We start from the raw sequence: 20,841 nt of genomic DNA on the forward strand, positions 1-20,841 counted from the left end.
TTATTATTATTACTCCCATGAAAGTGTGAAGAGGATTGCAGCCTTAAGCAAAGCCTGGCTTGCGTCACTTTAGTAACATCATGGTCTATTTCTCAGGAATTTGGCTTATAACTTAGAAATGATATTGATAAGGCTCTTGGGATGGTTGTTAACCACCCCACCTTCCTATGAATCTGACATATCTACTCTTAGAGTCCAACCTGTTGCTATCCCATCATAGGATTAATCCACAATTTCAAATAACTCTTAAAGCTCCTCACTGGGATAGTTTCCTCCCCAGAAGTCTTATTACTAGAGAGCCGATCAATAAATCCAGTTGTATCTGAGCCTGGAATGAGAAGTCATAATTCAGAACATTATCGTTTTAGCAAGACCTGCCAAGATTTTGGACTGACGATCAGCCTAAAGAAAACACAGGTCATGGTTCAGGATGTGGACTCACCTCCCTGCATTACAATCTCTGCGCATGAACTGGAGGTTGTCCATGACTTTGTGTACCTTGGCTCAACGATCTCCAACACTCTTTCTCTCAATACCGAGCTAAACAAACGCGTCCGTAAAGCAGCTACCACGTTTTCCAGACTCACAAAGAGAGTCTGGTCCAACAAGAAGCTGACAGAACATACCAAGATCCAGGTCTACAGAACTTGCATCCTGAGTACACTTCTGTACTGCAGCGAGTCATGGACTCTCCGCTCACAACAGGAGAGTAAACTGAACGCTTTCCACATGCGCTGCCTCCGGCGCATTCTCGGCATCACCTGGCGGGACAAAGTTCCTAACAACACAGTCCTGGAATGTGCTGGAATCCCTAGCATGTATGCACTGCTGAAACAGAGACGGCTGCGTTGGCTCGGTCATGTCGTGAGAATGGATGATGGCCGGATCCCAAAGGATCTCCTCTATGGAGAACTCATGCAAGGAAAGTGCCCTACAGGTAGACCACAGCTGCGATACAAGGACATCTGCAAGAGGGATCTGAAGGCCTTAGGGATGGACCTCAACAAGTGGGAAACCCTGGCCTCTGAGCGGCCCGCTTGGAGGCAGGCTGTGCAGCATGGCCTTTCCCAGTTTGAAGAGACACTTTGCCAGCAGTCTGAGGCAAAGAGGCAAAGAAGGAAGGCCCATAGCCAGGGAGACAGACCAGGGACAGACTGCACTTGCTCCCGGTGTGGAAGGGATTGTCACTCCCGGATTGGCCTTTTCAGCCACACTAGACGCTGTGCCAGAACCACCTTTCAGAGCGCAATACCATAGTCTTTCGAGACTGAAGGTTGCCAATAGTAATTCAGAACAGCAAGGATAGTCTCCAGAATTCCATGGATCCAAAACAAACTGGAACTTATTAAAAAAAAATATTGTTCCCATGCTATAATAGTAGATCCATTGGCCATTAGTGGCGTCAGGCAAGAGCTCTCTGGTTTACGGAAGTCCAGAAGCCCAAATAATCATTTAACTAAAACTGTCCACAAAAACAGTCACATATATTTCCAAGAAGCATATCTTCAAGCATAACCATACTTCATATTATCTTTTTTCCTCAAAATGTTTAAATATAGTTGAAGCATTGTCTTATTTATCAATTATTATTTTTACCCCCAATTGCCCCACATGGAACCACCAATTCAGATTTAATACTATGTGCAGAAAAAGAACTGATAAATCAGATGACTCCCTTTTTTAAATAATGAGCTTCTAGCAAAAATTCAGAGAAAAGTAACAACAACAACAACAACAACTAAGTATTTATATACCGCCTTTCTGGTCATCGGATTACTCCTCTGACTTTATTCAAGGCAGTTTACATAGGCAGGCGTTTCTAAATCCCTCAAGGGGATTTTTACAATCATAGAGGTTCTCTCTTTCAAGAACCGACAACATTTCAGAATGGATCTTCCTGGTTTGGTCTCACTTCTGGCCTCCAGTTCTCCCACGCAGGCTCAATGCGTCTCAATTCCTCTGCAAAGCCTAACTTCTGATGGTTCAGGATGGTTGAAAGTACAGGTTGAGTCTCGTTATTTGTGAAGGTTCTTTTCCCAGAACTCACATGGATGGCAAAAATACCACTAAAGCAAATCCATTTAAAAACAATGAACTTTGGTTCAGCGATTTGAAATCAGCCTTGCTGACCTTTGTAATGCATCAAGCAGGCAATCAGTCTCTCTCCAGGTGCTTAGAAAGGCTTCACTCCTAGGCAGCAATCCCTCTCTTGACCAGAAGCAGAGAAAGAATGGAGGAAGTGATCGTCACTGCCATTTAACATTCTTTCACCTGCTCAGGAAGAAGCGAGGGTTGCTTGCCTCGAACTGAAGCTGTTCTGAGTGCTTGGGAAGCTGTTCTGAGAGAGAATGATTGATGGATTGTCAGCCAGGTGCTACCCTCTCACATTAACAACTTTTTTCCTTTAATTGAAAGGGCCCTTCTCATCATGTTGAGATAAAACCAAGGGTGAAAAAGCCATGGATAATTAGGTTATACCTGTAGTAGTTAAATTAACATATTTATAGTTAAATTATAAACGTATTTATTAACACAGAGGGGTCATAAGTTGTCCAGCTTTATTTTGGTGGCAATGACAACATCACTGTTCCCATTCTGGAGCAAACAACATCAACAGCAATAATTTCATCCACATCAGAAATTGAACCTAGGTTAGTTCTAAGTTCATGCCATTTAGACATGGCATCCCCAGTCTAAATCCAGACTCTCTGAAACTGATTATCTTTTAAAAAGCCACAGAGAGGGCTAAGTTTGAATGGGAGCAGATGCAGCAGTAGCTGTGTGTTTTACTATTCATAGACCTTGAGAGTTAACAAGCCTGTGCAAGTAGCAAGGAAAACATAGATTCCAGCCAACAGAGACCAAACCTTGAGCCATTCTGACAGAAAGAGTTTGATTAATCCCCTGACGAAAGCTTATTTGATGATTGACATGGGGGGGGGACAGTCCTCTGCTTCAAAATCATGTCTCCTCTATCTCTCGGCCGAAACACACATTCAGGTGTCCTGACTGTTGGTGTTAATCCAGTTCAGCATTAACAGTTCCCACCATCAAAATAGTACCTAAAAAAGGCTATCTCGTGCTCTGGGCATGGCAGCCACCTCCTCCTTCTACATTTTCTTCTCTGACATAAATCACTGTTTATTTGAAATACAAAAAACTCTACCCATTCATCATCCATGGTGTGTTTTTTGAGCAGCAACCGAGCAAGGTAAGGCCACCATCAACCAAACCATTCTGACCACTTGCTCCGTCATCAGGTACAATGCACAGTTGTTCTAGGCCAGTGTCCGCAAAATTAGGGTACACAGGTCAGATCCAGCGCAATGCCACAATCCTCCCCATCAGGAGCAGCACTTACTGTTCTCAGGCTGCTCATAAGTAGCCCATCCAAACTCTGCAGAGGAACCCTCTGCACAGTCGTGTCTGCCCAGCAATGCAGGTACAAAGCCTGCTGGGGCAGCGGTCTACAGACATGAACGCCCAGATTGTCACTCTGCAGAGATCAAGTGGGTCGCTTGTGCACAGCGCAGCAGAACAGAAAGCACTGGTACAAACAGGGACTGCTTTTTTTTCCAAACACAGCAGTCGCAAGTTTGGTGACCACTGTTCTAGACTAACCCAGAATTGCCACCACATTATGGTTCCATATTTACAAACACCTATTGGAAACTCCGCTCTACATGAAAGCATGTGTTGAAGGGGGGGAGAAGCCAACCAAAGCAAAGAGTCACATATCAATTCCATTGATACAATAAATTTTCTAACACTATGATCAGCATCCAGAGAGTAAAAGGCACTTCCAATTGCACAAGTGGGAAGTCTGTTTATTTCTGCTGATTTCTCCCACAACTCACACTACAGTCCCCGGTGCCATATCCCACAGCATTCCAGAAGGCCCCCCTCCAATCCTAGAAAGAGCTTTATGGTAGTGCAAAAGGTCGGAGTGGGAAGGTGGGAGGGCACCACTGGAGCACTCTCCTTGCAGCTTCCTGGATGCCACTCTATGTTCTCTACAGCTTCAAGGTTCAGTAGCAAAGTCTGGGTTCACATGCATATTCACGGTGGTTTGCCATTAAAGGAAGCCAGAGCTCACTAGGGTACGGCCCAGAACTCTGGGCTGCCAAGATCCACAGAACATGTGATATTACACTAAAGAAAAGCATGCCACAAGATATGTGCAGGGTGAGCTTTGCTCGCCTTACAGAAACTACAGACAGTGTGCCTCTCAGTTGGATTAGGCAGAATGAGTTCCATGCATAGCTGAGCCCTGACCCCTCGTCCAAACCACTAAGGACAGGATAACAATAAAATTGCTATGGGGAGTTCATGGACATTTTTTATTCATTTCCATGGTTTGGGAAGCAGAAGTGAGCTAGGGGGTGGCGCGATTAGTACAGCATACTCCTCAACACACTGTATAAGTGCCCCTCCCCCTCAGCAGTCGAGCCATTCAGGGCAGCGATGGTACGTTGTCGTCACTGCCCTGAATGGCTCTGACGCCAAGGGGGGAATGGAGCATGTCGTATTTACTGCACCACCCCTCCTGTAGCTCTGCTTCTGTTGGGAAGAGGGTGATTAGCAAAAGCAACAAACCAGAGGTCTCATTTATCTCTAAAACAAAATGAAACTGTGGTTTTTACTCAACCTAGAGTACATGTTGAATGAGATCAAAGGGGTGATCTGTAAGCTCTCACTTAAGTTACCAACATATGTTGTTGGCATCCTTCAGTCTCGGAGGACTATGGTATCGCGCTCTGAATAGTGGTTCTGGAACAGAGTGTCCTCTCCAGTGCGCGAAGCCTGGGTAAAGTAGATATGGAGGACAGACTGTTTCCCATGCAGCAAATTCCCCCTCTCCATGTTGCTGGAATGGTCCAACGGAAAGGCAGAGGCCAATACAGTTGGTTCCAATGGCGTTGCAGGAGTTGCCAGAACGTGACTGTGTTCAACCATGAACTGCCTCAGGGACTCCGGCTCCAGATTTTGCCTCGAGGCTGTCTCCTGAAGCCTTTTCCATAACTGGATGTAGCCACAAGGCAGTGGAGGTTTGGGATCAGAGTTTTCCTTCTCTCAGATGAGCTGCCTTCCCAGGCTAATGAGTCCCATCTACTCGGTGACTGTTTAGTACACCCATCTACTCGGTGGCTGTTTAGTACACCCATCTACCCGGTGGCTGTACTGTACAACATATAGTGAGATAATTTATATCCCACACACACACACACACACACACACACACACACACACACACACAAAGCATATGTTGAATTCAGAATAGTTAGCCTATTATTGTCATTGTAATCGACCTTCAACTTCTAAGCAACAGTAAGCGTTAGCTGCTTTGTAAATGACTGCACTACAAACTGTGATGGTTAATGAAAATATGAATTCTGTCTAGGAACACATGAGCATAAGGAACTTCATAAGCTTAAAGGGGGGAGTTCTGTACTAGCTTCTACTAGTGCGAAGTGTCAAAATACCACCTTCTGCTACAGAGGATGCTGTACTGATTTTCAGGGTGGCAAACACACTGCCTGATCTTGTCTAATTTCGGAAGCTAAGCAGGGTCAGGCCTGGTTAGTACTTGAATGGGAGACTGCCTGGGAATACCGGTTGCTGTAGGCTTATACCATAGTCTTTCGAGACTGAAGGTTGCCAACCAAACACACTCTTCAGTGGTACAGGGTTTGGGGCCATGTTGTCAAGAGATGCAGGGTATGTTTAGGAATTAGTTCAGAAAACTAGAATTTGAAAATAGTCATATTTGCATGTGTGCAAAAATTTGTTTACAGCTTTCATCCAGGAAGCAGTAAATGAAAGGACATCTTAATTATCATTCTTCCTGCATCTGCTTTAAATCCCTTGTAAATCCATTGTTCCTGTTCCATCACAGGGATGGTGTGGGTGTGTTGAGGGGATTATAGACAGCGCTCAATGCTTCTGAAGCTATTTGGCCAGACCTTCAATCACCCCCCAGAGTGCAGACAAACAGCTTTGCTGTATGATGGAAAATGCACTCTGGGTAATGACATGCAAATTGCAGCAGATTAAAAAACATTATATGTTGCCACTGCAAGCAACCTTGGCAATCCATGTGTGCAAAACCGGTGCACACTTCAAGCTTGACGAAGGTTCCTTTTGTATAGGGCTCCATGCTCCAGAAGGACTAACTCTTACGCACTGTTTACTGCTATCAAACAAACATGCATCTTTATAGCACAGGGGTGCCCAAACCCAGGCCCTGGGGCCAATTGTGGCCCTTGAGGCCTCTCAATGTGGCCCTCAGGGAGCCCCCAGTCTCCAATGAGCCTCTGGACCTCCAGAGATTTGTTGGAGCCCACACTGGCCCGACGCAACTGCTCTCAGCGTGAGGGCGACTGTTTGACCTCTTGCGTGAGCTGTGGGATGAGGGCGCCCTCCACTGCTTGCTGTTTTACGTCTGTGATGCAGTAGCGGCAACAAAGGAAAGGCCAACCTTGCTTTGTGCAAGGCCTTTTATAGGCCTTGAGCTATTGCAAGACCTTCATTCATTCATATAAGTTCATCTTTAATATATTCATTTATGTAAACTTATGTAAATTTATTCAAATTTTTAATGTAAATTAATTCTTTTTTTTTTCTGGTCCCCGACACAGTGTCAGAGAGACGATGTGGCCCTGCTGCCAAAAACTCTGGACACCCCTGTTATAGAGCATAACAAACAAATGGAACAAGAAAGAAAAGTCTAAGGACTGAGTCTAGCTCCTGCACAAAACAGATGTTCCAAGGTTTAATCGTTTGTCGCAATGTTACTATGTTTCTATATTAAACGCACATTGATCAGTGTTTTCGAAGGAAAATCACCATTCTCTTGAAGATAGTCATGGATTCCATTTATGCTCAGAATCATTTGAGTTCTTGTCATTGTGTACACTGTGTGCAATGGCAACAGCTCATCTAGCACCACTGAAATCCAGATAGAATTTGGTTCCCTGTTATAAAATCTTGGCTGCTGATGCTGAATCAGGGTTATACTAGCCTCCTTCCTGCTGACAAGGACTGAATCCAAAGCAGCCCTCACTTACTAATTATTCTTAACAAATGTCATGTGCTTTTATACAGAAGTATTTTTTGCACTTGAGTATTTTTGTTTCAAAGAAGAAGAAACTGGAGCCCAAGCTGTTCCCTTCCCTGTACACAACACTGAGCTCAAGTAGACCTCCCTGAGTGTGCTTATTGCTGACTGTGATATATTTTATATTGTTTTATACTGTTTTTACGATGTTTGTATTTGTATTTTATATTGTATTTTAATATATTGACAGTTAGTCGCCTTGGGTGCCTTTCGGGGAGAAAGGTGAAGTATAAATCAAATCAATCAATCAATCAATCAATCAATAAAAATGCCTTTCAGTGTGCAGGACAATAGCTGACAGTGACTCCTCCCTGTAAAAGGGAAGGATATGATGGGGACTGGATTGTCTCTAGAATGCATCTCTAGGTATTTCCTAAACTGAGAGGAAAGTTCTCAATTAGTTTTGCTTGAAAGTGATACTTTCAGGTGGAGCAAAAGTTTTCACAACTTTCCTCTCACACAATACATGCTCACCTCTTCTATTGCTACCACCTGTTTGTGCTTCTGGCTATGGCAACTATCACATTCTATAGCGTTTCTGAACACTATTTTTTTTTCTTGACTTTTATCCACAAGTTGCCACAATGCTTGCTGCACTCATTCTGATTTGGCTACACAATCAGATTGGTTATGTGGTGACATGCAGCTAAGTCAAAGGAGGTCTTCTGCTGACTTGGGCAAAAATAAAGAAAAAAATGGCATTTCGCAGCAACACAGAGTACAAACACCAGAATCACATGTAAATGACATGAACATCACAGAACCCCTAATTCTTCCCCACAACTTCATAGCCTTGAAACAGGGTTTCAGTTCTGCCCTAACATTGCATTCAAGAAACCAAGAGTGATCTACATTGACCCAGGCACAGTATTTTGAGGTCAATTTTGTAGTTATAGCAGGGGTGGCCAAACCACAGCTTGCGAGCCACATGCAGCTCTTTGACATATAATGTGTGGCTATATGTTGGCTGAGCTCCTTCTTGTATCACAATAGACATAAAAGGTAAGTAATTTTTTTTTCAAGTTTTATAATTATTTACCAGGTATAAACTGAGAGTCCACTGGATTAAAACACAAGTTTAATGTTCATGGAGAATAAATATATTTAAGAATTTTAATGCTAACTTTAATGCTAGATTTGAACCAGGAATTAAATTCTGGATCTGCAAGAATTACAGAGGAATTGTGCTAGAGAATAAGTAATCATAGCTGGTGCTGGGGCTGAAAACGCTAGTTTTAGTGGGTGCGGCTTGTGATCACGGGTTTGTGGCAACGTGTGGCTGTGTGTGTAATATTTGTTCAAGTCTTGCGGCTCTCAAACACCTGAAGATTTTGGCAACCCCGGGCTAAAAGCATGTATTACCAGATGTCAAGCATCCATCAGAACAATGTTTGGGTGGCAGACTGGCATGGCTGATTCCACTACCAAATAAGTTATTGGCTGGCCAGAAGAAAAGCATCTTGTCTGTTGCTGTGCCTTTAACAGAGGTTTGCTATGCAGAATTTACCTGGTGAAACTTTACATGCCACAGTGTTTAGCATTATCACTTGCTAATTGCTGCAGAATAAAATAGTGTCAAAATGACAACTATCAGGGCTGGTCAATAAGTTAACAATCGATCGTACTTCTAGTACGGTACTGCCACCATGTCACTAAGCTGTAGGATGCTTACAGCCCAACCCTAAGTGGGTCTACTCAAAAGTAAGTCCCATTATGTCCAATGGGGCTTGCTCCCAAGAAAGTGTGCATAGACTGCAGCCTTAGTGAATCAGCATATCACTCACCCCCACCCAACAAAAAAACAAACAAAACACACACACGCACCATCTATCAAGGTGCTAAAAATGAAATACAATTAAAATTTGAATGTAAGATATCAGACTTCCCATAAAGCAGCGATTTTCAACCTTTTTCATCTTCTAGCACATTGCCAAGGCACTAAAATTATCAAGGTGCACCATCAGTTTTTTGACCATTGACAAGGCACACTATGCTGCTGGTAGGGGGCTCAAATCCCCCAGTTGCCCTACTAATAAATTACCCGCCCCAAGACACACCTGCACACTATCCGCAGCACACCAGTGTGCCACAGCACAGTGGTTGAAAATCGCTGCCACAAAGCCTTTTCTTTGCACTTACCTTTGAGTTTGTTGTGTTCTGAATCAGCTGGAAAAAGAGAGTCTGGGAAAAGTTTGGGGAAAGTGAGGCCGGCATATTTCGGTCGGTTTTCCACGTAGTTCCGCACTGTGGGCTGAAGTTTCTTCATGAATTCTGGGCAGGGGGTTCCCAGCTGTTCGATTACTTTATTCCACTGGTCAATGTCTGAGTAGAGACAGTTAAGGAAAGAAGAGGTGCAGAATCCCCAACCCCATCCTTAAACAGTCAGAAGGTTTTTGTTTCCTTCCATTCCCAAATGGACTTGGCATTTAAGGAAGGCTAACAGCATTTGCTTTCTGCAAAGTGGATGAATAGTTTGCTGCCAGGAGCTTTGGAACATTAAAACAATTCCACCCACGCCCAAATAAGTCAAATCACTTGATTTACAGCTTGATTTAGTCCCAATGACTCAGACACGATTATGACCCAGTTCAACTTTATCTGCTACTGTTAGCAACATATGGGTGGTTTAGTCACAGTACTAATCCAGATGACAGCATACCTTCTGTGCCAACATCAGCAGACCTGCCATGAGAAGTACTACATCGCTGGACCACCCATGCCATCAAACATCCACAACTTATCAATACTGTGTGGGAGCCAGCAACGTAGCAGCAGCTTTGCACCCACCACCACGCTGCAAAGGCTCCGTGTATATGGGACGGTGTCGTAATATTCCCAGAATTGGTTCCGGCAAAGTATATCTGTTTGCTCTTAGACACTAAAAACAATGCGGTTACATTACACGGAAGATCTGAAGGCCTTGTTTGGCCTATCCTCATAACTGTAGCATTGTAAAGTCCAAGAAATAAAACCGTGTGACTTCTTTGTAAGAGCGCTTTACAAATATCATTTGCAAAGTAATTCCCCTGCCCTGCTGCATCTCAAATCTTCACGAGACATCCTGCACCATACAGAAGTATCTGCTCTTTGAGGAAATGATTCTACATAATTAAAGAAACTTAATTATGTTTCACAAAGCTCCTCCAATGGGCACCATGGGCTCCTCCAATGGGCACCTCCATGGGCACCAATGTTGGCACCAATGAGCACCTCCAATGAGCACCTCCATGGGCACCAATGTTGGCCATTCATATTTTAAGTAAACTCTCCTTGTAACCCCATTGACTGCATATGACTAAATCTGAATCACGAGATTGATGATACATTGCGGTGGGCAGATGGATTCCTCAACGTACTCACATTTCCAAAACTGTAAACACACACGCATATGCATGTACACATGCATACGGGCGTGCAAGCTGTCCTTTTTAATTATGAGCGTCAATTAAAGTTAGGACAATGATATATACATATTTTCTGGAATAGTAATTTCTGAAACTCCACAGTGCACAAGCTAAATGTTCCTGGTTCATGTTCATTAGATCTGAAGGAAGTCAGCAAACTAAAAAAAAAAAAAATATTTAGATGCCCTATGCCAGAAAATAAAGTTACAACATTTTCTTCAAAATGAGGTTTTGCATACCTTGCAGCAGTAGCATAGCTAAAGGGGGTGCAAAGCACCAAGTTTTGCAGGGAGCCTCACTGTGTTGTGCAAGTGGCACCTGCTCATCCCCCCTTTGGAGTCACTCCAGGCCGCTAGAACAAAGTGAAGGCATATGCCACTGTTTTGTTTTCACAGCATGGAATGGCTCCAAAGGGGAGGGGCCACTGAACACGGTACGGTGAAGCTCAGTGCTCAGTGCTTTGCACCCCCTCTAGCTGCGCTACTGCCTGGCAGCCATGCTCATGTACAATAAGTTCTACTACTTGTTGTTAATCAATCTGTAGGTGTTAGTTTAGCACCAACGACATTCTAGATGCTGTACAAAACACAGACGTCCCTGCACAGGCGGAAGAATCACAACCTATCACGGGGTGGGGACCAAGTCTGCATACCCTTCAAGACATCGCAGGTGAAAACTGGGACAGGACTATGCACTTGTAACATTCTCACTCTCCCACCAAGGATCACGGCCCAAGGTGTTCCCAACATATCTATAAAACATTGCTGAATGCTCATCACTCTTGCGGTGTGCCATGTTAACTGAAATAGTTACAGGAGATGCTATTGAGAAATAAGTTAAGGGTGTTTGGATTTTTGGATTAAGGATATACTGTAAAAACAAACAAACGACCCTATAATTGGTTTCCATTAGTTCAAAATGAACCTCACCAGTTGCAGTTCATTAAAAGGTAGACTCTGTGCTGCCTAAGATAAGTGTTCAAAAGCATGTTGCATTCATGCGCTTGAGAAATGAAGATTCTGTCTCTGGAGACCACTCCTAAAGACAACTCCAGCAACTTATTCTAACATTTAAAAAAAAATTTTTTTTAATCCGCTTCCCAAACCTCCTCTAAAGGCAAAAGTGATTTACTTGGAACAGGCACCAGAAAATTGGGAATGTCCCCAGAGAGTATGAGAAATGGATGAGGGTGGGTGGCAGCAACATTACAAGGACCAAGTATACGTGACTGCTGGTATGTACAGCTCACTTAATGTATGACTAGGAGGTCAATTCTTTAATAGGGTTAGAGTAGCTCAAGGGGGTTCGCTAAAGCTTTGAGTAGCTCAGTTAAAGAAGGAGATGTGGAAGAAGTACTTGAAATGGAAATGAAAATGAAAGATGAACAGAGAGAGGGATGGTCCTTCAGGGTACCATGCCAGAAGCCACGAGTGGGTCGGTGTAGCACAGTGGCAAAGAGACTGAGCCAAACATCAGGAATCTCATCTTTGCCATGTACTCGCACAAGGCAAGCCCCCCAGCCCAAACATGCAGTTATTCCACAGGAGAATACATTCATGAGTCATATCTGTGAGTTTCAACCCACATGGGATTTGCAACGTAACATTTATGGCAATCCTGGACTTTCTTCATGGCAAAAACTGAGCTAGTCTTGAGCTGACTGAGCCAATGATCCTCTGGCAGACTTCTTGTGTCTGTAAATTTCTCAGCAGCACTTGCCAGCCAAAATGGATGGGACCTCACCCCTGAGGGTTTGCCCATCTGAGTGCAGTAAATGTCCCACTTTTGCCAGTACAGTGTTAGCAGGATTCATGTGCTGTTTATTTTCTGTGCCAATGTTACCAGAGCTATAGCTACAAGAGAGGGGGCAGAAATGGCTACACTTTAAAGATAAAATAAAGAGGAGAATTCGCTGCAGCAAAGGCTCCATTGTCTAGGTCTAGGGCACCGTCTCACCTCTTCTGAAGTCTTAAAATCTACGGGTATTGACAACCACATGACTTTTGCAACCATACATTAAACTCCACGTGGAACTCATAGAATAAAACCTGTTAATAGGTACTTGGATATTCCAAAGCAATAATCTCACAGATGAGTCATTGGGAAGGAAAACCATATGGGTTTTTCTTCTAGTGTGAAGTCATTCTAGGGCAAATTTCATTATCTCCAGCAATCTGTATCCGTGCGGGGCGTGGAAATGGATTGCTTGCGGATAGCGAGGGCCCAGTGTATTGCATGAAGTGAGTTGCAAATGGGTTGCAGCCAGTGGCATAGCCAGAGGAGGTGCAAAGCACTAAGTTTTGCAGGGAGCTTCACCGCGGCATGCAGGCAGCCCCTTCCCCTCCCCTTCAGAGCCTATTCTGGGCGGGGGGAGCAAAACAGTAGCTCCCAGGGGCCACTTGCATACCATGGTGAAACTCCTAGCAACACTTAGTGCTTTGCACCCCTCTAGCTATGCCACTGGTTGCATCAAGCAAATACTAAATCCCCCCATTCTGTGACTTTGTGTTGTTTCACAGACCCCACCCCAGAATGCACTACATGCAAAAACAAAAAAACACAAAAATGCAGGGTTGCATTATGCATTTGCTGTAGCATGTAGTTTGGCCTTAATGGGCAGCTGGTTCTTGCAAGTTCTGGCTGATGAATCATACTCACCTAAAGGTAGCAGAAACCAGTTATGAAAGCAGAGCACAATGTAGTGAGGAAGCAGATAGAAGATATTGGTTTTTTTTCAGAGAAACTGCTCAGAAATTGGAGTCCCTCTCCTGACCACAAAGAATATGTCATAAATGAGGACAGAGGATCTAGAGAAAAAGTTGCACAGCCTTACAGGAAATTGGGTGCTCACTTATTAGCGCTGATTCTCATTTGTTTTAAGAATACTACCACAATTAAAGATACATTTCAAACAAATCATCAGATGCAAGTGGCTAGTTTCTAAGGAGTTTTTTTTCTACACCAAAATGCCTTTAATGGTTTAATTATAGAGGCTCTGAACAAATTTTAATAAGTATGCAGCTGTTTGAAAGAAACTAGGCTTTCAAAGTGTGTTAGAGAGGACATATTTGCTTAGCTTTCTCTTTTCCTCTGAGTAACTTATTTGAAACAGAAGTTTTACAATGAAAAAAGAAAATCAATTTGCCTAAGCACATACGAGTTTAATCTATAGCATGTTAAGGACAAGCCACTATCACCTTATTAAAAGACAACCAAAGAAACCGTACGGTGAGGAATCCATGTAGTTGAAACACGAGCACCCCACAAGGGGGGAAATGGAAAGACAACAATAAGAAGAAAAGGCTCTATTAATTTCCAACAAGCACTGTGCTTCACATGGTGGTATGCTTCTATTACAGGACTGTGCAAATTCTGACCCTCTAAGCTGAATGCAGCCACTAGCCATGCATTGCAGACAAACAGCTATGCTCACATGCCCCTCTGCTCCCTGCTTCTGCAATCATGGGTTAGGAGCAAATGGAGAAGGGGTTTTTTGTTACCCTGCTGTCAGTTTGCTTGCAGAAGATAGCACTAGATCTCAGCCATTCTGCTGCAAATGTACCATTTGGGTGCAGAGGTACACATTGTGAAAAAGCTCCTATACTGGCTTCCACTTAGGGATGCCGATGGGGTAAGCACATGATCTCACAGGTATCACAAACTTCTGCCATTTCCCACTGATCCAGGAGATGCTGTTTAGTTACCAAAAAATGTGCCTTTGTCAATCAACGGTTACCAACTATTCTTTAGATGTTCTCCTTGATGGATAACAAATCCATCCTATCTTGGGATCTGTTGAGATGAAAGGCAGAATGTAAATGTAAAAGCAAGCAGGCAAACAGCTGTTAATGTTACAAAGGGTATCCTCATGAAGAAGAAGAATGAGGTGTTGGTGAGGAAATGAGTGAGCATGATATGTATGACAGGACATAAAAATAAAGCCAGACAAATGAATGTACTAAATCAAAATATTTCTTTACCCAGCATGTAATTGGTTTGTGGAACTCTTTGCCACAGGAAGTAGTGATAGCATCTTGCCTGGATGCCTTTAAGAGGGGATTGGACAAATTTCTGGAGGAAAAGTTCATTACGGGTTACAAGTCATAGTAGGTCTGTGCAAGCTCTTGGTTTTTGAGGCAGGCTGCCTCTGACTGCCAGATGCAGAGGTGGGCACCGGGACGCAGATTGTGTCTTGTGTGCTCCCTGGGGCATTTGATGGGCCACTGTGAGATACAGGAAGCTGGACTAGATGGGCCTTTGGCCTGATCCAGCAGGGCACTTCTTATGTTCTTATGTAATGTACAGCGAATGAACCTCTGCATGAAAAATGTATTACAACCAAGGACTGTTTTCCCCACCCCAACTTTGCTTTCAGTAAATGCTCAGATCTTATAAAAACATACATGTGATAATTTCTGTAATAATTCCTTCAATTTAAGGTTGTATGCCAGCAACAAGTTGGGCTCAGGATAAGTTTGCTCATGAATTGTAGGTCTGTCACACAATTAAAGAAAAACTAGTGAATTAATCAAATGCATTGCAATTGATTAATAAGTGAACTCTGCGCATATTTGCATATGGCTGAAACAGTGAAAATATCACGATGGAAGCTCTGATACCCATATATAGCTGATTCCTACACAACCCAATTTTATGCACATTTGCTTCGAAGTAAAACGTGTTTGATGGGGGTTAACATAACACCAACTCATCCCCTTTTTATTTACCGCAACTGTGATGTCACTGGTGGTCCTGGCCACCCCTGCTGTCCCTTCACTGCTTGTCACCACAATTATTTTTGGTATTATCATGCCGATCTAAATGCCTCCCTCTTCTTCCCCCCTTTTTAAAAGGGGAGAAGAGGACAGCGTTTAGAATGGCGCGACCTGGAACCATGCAGATAATGGCTGTCATCTCACTGCCACTATCAGCACAATTTGATGCTAATCTAAGGGTCACCATCTTCTTCCCTTTTAAAAAAAAAGGAGGGAAGAAGGGGGAGGCAGTCCTATCAGTGCAGGTTCACTCTTTTAAAAAAAAGCCACAAGCTTGCACATGTCTGATCTTGGAAGCTAAGCAGGGTCAGGCCTGGTTAGTACTTGGATGGGAAACCGCCCGGGAATACCAGGTGCTATAGGTTTATACCACAGTCCTTCAAGAATGAAGGTTGCCAACCAACCAGCTTCTTTCACTTATTTTTTAAAAAAGGTGGTGGTGGGGAGTGGATCACGGCGCTGGTGCCATGTGTCACCCTGGGGCATTTGCACCTGTTGACCTCTCCCCAGTATGCCAGTGATGTCCATAAGCCCATCACAAAGTGCTAAGATATGCTGAAAACTATTTTAAGTTTCTTAGATTGTATTTATATGCCCAGTGGGTTTTTTTTTTGTCTTTTCACTTTAATCTTATTCTGTTTTCCTGTAGAAACAATAAAAAAGAAATTTGCATAAAAACCTATGCCATCAATCCTTTGGTTTTACATTCTAACAACAAGGAATTTTGGCCCCAGCCAACTGAAGGCCTGCGTCTGTGGAAAGCATTCTCCACTGGCATGCTTTGCTGCAAAAGCACCATTAAGCACTTTGCAACAGCACAAGGCCCTAGCACAACAGCAGGAAGGCCAGAGCCAGCAGGCATCAGGAGGCCAACTGGAGCAGGTAAGTCCAGTGTAGGGGAAGGGGGAGGGCAGAGGGAGGGCAGATCAGGGTGGCAACAGAGGCAGAGGGTGGGCGGATTGGACCTGGAAGAGTCCATGAATTTGCTCATGAATTCTGGTGGTGCTGGTGGTGCTGGACTGGTGGTGCTGGTGCATGCTATATCTAAACCCCCTTTCCAGGCCGGATCCGCCTGCACAGAGTAGCACCAGCAATATCACTGGCGCAGGTCCGAGTTTACCTGTTGTGCCTGCTGGGGCTTAACCCAGGGCAAGACAACAAACATCCCCTTACCCCAGTGGTTTTCAAACTCTCTACAAGAGTTTGCACCGCTGTAAGTCCTTGCAGGGGGTGGGGGGGGAGTCAGCGGGGTTGGGGGGGAAGGCAGCTATGCGATCCCCAGGATCACGCCGTCCAGGAGGGCTGCAGAGACTGGGATGCACTCACCAATCCCTGCAGCGGGATTCCGATTTTGCAGAATTGGAGCGCGATTGCTCCACTTTCACTTCTGATAGCCTGGGAAGTCCTGCAAGATGCTCGCACAACCCCCAACAGGCTGCTGCAGGGACTGGTGAGTGCATACCAGTCCCTGCAGCCCTCCTGAGCAGCGCAATCCTGGGGATCGCATCGCTGCCTCCTCCCTGCCTCCCCCCTACCCCTGCCCCTTAAGGAGAAAGAGGCCAGGGCCCTTAGGCTGGGGCGTTACAATGCCCCAATCTGAAAACCACTTCCTTACCCAAAGGGGATTTCCAGCAGCTAAGAATGCAGCATAGCCCGCAAAATGCAGTGTGGCTTATGTTGGTACTGCATTGCTGTGCAGGGATTTAGGTAGAATTGGGCTGTTACAATCTCATGGCTGACACACTATCAATGAGATTTCTTACAAGAAATCAAATATGACTACAGTGCTTGTTTATTTATCTCAATTTCTAACCAACCCTATCCAGAGAAATCAGGGCAACTATCAAGGCTAAAACACTCCATCTCCTGTGTAGCAAATCTGACCATGCTAAATACAGCCATCTACAAGTGCCCAATCGGTACAAGAATACAGTAGAAACCTTTTTATCCAAACCTCAGTGGGCTGAATGCCACAAGTGCTCCTTCTCTCTCGCTTATATTTGCATTTTCATTCAGTTCACCACTTTTAATTCTTTTCTTAGGTTGAAAGACACAATAACAATGAAAAAAGATCACAAAACATAAAATGAAATAAAAGTTGCCTCATGCCAACTTGGGTCTACAGAGTACGCCCATCACACAGGCCAACACATATTTTGCTTCCTTAAACGTTACCTGGGTATAGACCAATTCCTGGGTATACTTCGGGTGCTGATTCCAAAAATGGCATCCGTTTTGCCCTATCATGTCTAGTTTTGGAGACACGACATAGCCTCTTTAGTGAATGGTTCAAGCTTCCTCATGAGGCTTCCTCATGAGGAAGCTGCTTGAACCATTCACTAATGAGGCTATACTATATCTCCAAAACTAGACGTGATAGGGCAAAACGGATGCCATTTTTGGAATCAGCACACCAAATTCATATCAAACCACCACAAAGTTTGGGAAAAACTTTTCCAACCCTCATTTTTTGTAGGCCTATGTCATTCTTTTTTTCTTTTTCTTTTTTTTCAAATATTCTGGGCATCCTTCATTCTGTTTGGATAAAGGAGGTTGTATTGTAATACACTAAAGTTATAGAACAACATATAATAAATAGGAGGCTGCTAATTGCCATGGAATTATAAATCTATGATGGCCATTATACTTTATCATGCTGACTTTTTCCACTCTAGGTGTTATAATGAAGGGAAGACTTGTTGACATCTTTAAATGGGGTTTGTTGTACTTGTTAAGATTCAGTAGACGTATGTGAGTGTTACACTACTCCAAATGGGAAAAAGGTAGCAGGGATTGAAGATAGTACCTAGAGAGGCCCATGGCCTAGGAAGGATACGATCAGTGCCCGGAAACAACACAGCACCTTTAATCATTTCTCCCATGATGCACCCTACTGACCACATGTCAACTGAAAACAAAAATGAAATGAAGGTAAACAAGAACACAGCAACAGAACAACAAATAAATGAGAAGACTCATCTGGTTGTGTCAACGGAACAGACAAGATCCCTGGCTAGAGCTTCAGGGAAGACCAAATCTGGGTGATCTGGATCTCAAATCTGAAACTCCCCAGAAAGCAAGCTCAAAAATCCACTGCAATATTGCTGCCCATCACTGGCATAGCTAGAGGGGGGGCCGGGGCACTAGGTTTTGCAGGGAGGCTCCCCGCAGCGTGCAAGCAGTCCTTCCCCCTCCCCCTGGGAGCCATTCGCCTCTGTTTAGCCTCACCGCAGTGTGCAAGTGACTCATCCGCTCCACTTTGGAGCCATTTGGGGGGGGGGGCAAAACAGAGGCGAATGGCTCCCAAGGGGAGGGGGAAGGGCCGCTTGTATGCTAGGGGAGGCTCCCTGCAAAACTTAGTGCCCCACCCCCTCTAGCTATACCAGTGCTGCCCGTTAATCCATCCATCCACTCCTACAGTCTCCTGCCCTCTTACATATATCCTGCATCTCTTTCCTGTTGATAATCAGCAGAAACGGTTGCACCCGGTGATATTTTATATCAATGCGCTAAACAATATTGCCTCTGTGATTACCAGCGTATTGAGGTGTTCCTATCGCATTGTGGCAGGTAGCTAGAGCAAAGAGGGAATAGCTTTATGCACAATTGCATAATTTACTGTAATGACTTCAAAATGGTCCTGTTAAGCTTGACAAAGGACGAAAGGAAAGAAGAAGAAAAAATCACTAGTGAAACGGAGAACCTCCTAACACGCTGAAGGTACCGGAGGCAGATGCCACAAAGGTGATATGGAAACTAGGCCAGGGAATTAGCAGGTACAGGGGCATTGACCCTTTCCCCCTGGCCTCTCACACACAAATCCACATATCTATTCCTGCAAATACAGCCCTACAGCTCTACATTTCAGTCCTGGGAATAAAGCTTTCCTACTATTTGTAGGCTCCGGCAGGCCTTCTGTGGAGCAGGGAGGCCATGTTTGGCCTCCCTGTGCCTCAGAAGATCTTCCAGTCACATCCGGGAGCTCCTTTAAGGTCCCTCCAGTGCGGGCTTGTGATTTGCGGTGAGTCAAATCCGTGGATGAAATGAGGCCACTGTATATCAAAGAGATATTTGGTGGAGTTTCAAGGTATTTGGGTAAACAATCCTGATTTGTTGCAAGGCAATTATTAAGTATGAATTTCTTCTGGACCCTCATAGAGTTCTTTTGGGACTTTTGAAAGGTATGGTTAAGAAGGAACACTGTAGGTTGGTTTATAATATGCAAATTGCCATAAAGATCATGGTGGTTCAGAACTGAAAGTGAGGGGAGCTGTCCTTTACGCAACAGTGGTTCTGAAAAGCATAGGATATGATGTTTAGGAACAACAGAGCAGCATGATTAATTTGGTGATAGAAAGTATTATCTGAAGTTAAATTCCTTCAGAATATGTTTCCTTGTATCACTTATTTAAATCAGTGCATGCTATTTGAAATAATCCATCATTTTCTTTCAGCTCTAATTTAAAAACGAAAACAAGAATAAATTGCGTTGGAGTGTACTTTCATTATTTAAATAGATTACTCTTTTGTGTATACTGGAATTGCTATCTTTTTCTCTTTACATGTATTTAATTGAATACATCAGATACTTTAATATCTTGTGTTATCCGTTCAAAATTTTGTAATAATATTACCAACATTAGACTTGAAAAAGTCTGTGTATATTTAGCATGTTTTATCCGTATTTGTTGTATTTTTTCTCTTTGTGTAGTTAATGATAAATTTTCAATTAAAAAAGAATTTTTTAAAAAAGGGAGTGACTGACGCTTTAGTACCTTGCAGTAGTATTAAGATGGCTCCTGTATTTCTGAGCCATGTGATATAGAAATTAAATAATAAAAGAGAACTGTAACTCAGATTATCAGGATTCTGCAGAAACAATCAATAAGGTACTTTTCTACATTAGCCTTTGGCAAATTGGACCCATTGCTATTTAGAACCCTTCTAAGTCTTGCACTCTATGATTCCCTGATTCATCTAAAGCAGGTTTGTAAAATTCATTTCATACAGAAGGCTGAAGTTAGCATTCATGGTGCTGGCTGAGGGCTGGAAGTGACATCATTAAGCAGATGATGGCCAGAAATAAGCACTTTGTTCTCGCATAGAAATTCAATAGCTGCAAATGACAGAAGAGAAAAAGTGCAAATCTTATTCATATTTTCAAGATATCCAATCATCAAGCTGGGACAGCCCAATTATAACAGGGGCCGGATAAATTGCTTCTGGAGGCTGCATTCGGCCCCCGGGGCCTTATGCTTGACACCCCTGATCTAAAGAGTGGTCACATTCAAATCCAGAATTGGAGAACAGATATAAGAACAAACACATTCATTACGTTTGAGTTTATTCACATCTAAATGCTGAGTTTATTTATACACATTGAACTTGATTTTTGTAGTAATCGAGGACACTAAACTTGGCTTCTCAGCACAAGTGTTCATAGGCTTTGGAAACCCTGAGTTGCCTGGGTTTAAGGTTTCCTGCTGTTTCTTAGCATGTGATTAGCTATATCAGCATAAAGACATGGCTATTCATTTGGCAGCAA

At 43.5% G+C, this 20,841-nt stretch overlaps 1 protein-coding gene across 2 annotated transcripts in view; it reads right to left on the reverse strand.

The window, feature by feature from the left end:
* MAPK10 (mitogen-activated protein kinase 10) overlaps positions 1–20,841 on the reverse strand; it is a 111,878-nt gene that overhangs the window by 31,001 nt on the left and 60,036 nt on the right. The window contains exons 7-8 of one of the 2 annotated variants that reach the window (XM_066631610.1): positions 18,133–18,204; positions 9,257–9,439 (exon numbers count right to left, since the gene is read on the reverse strand). In XM_066631610.1, the coding sequence (XP_066487707.1) occupies positions 9,257–9,439; positions 18,133–18,204 (255 nt within the window). The remainder of the gene's footprint in view (positions 1–9,256; positions 9,440–18,132; positions 18,205–20,841) is intronic. The other variant, XM_066631609.1, reaches the window with a different exon arrangement.

The sequence above is a fragment of the Tiliqua scincoides genome, chromosome 6, assembly GCF_035046505.1.
Source record: "Tiliqua scincoides isolate rTilSci1 chromosome 6, rTilSci1.hap2, whole genome shotgun sequence".
NCBI lineage: Eukaryota > Metazoa > Chordata > Lepidosauria > Squamata > Scincidae > Tiliqua > Tiliqua scincoides.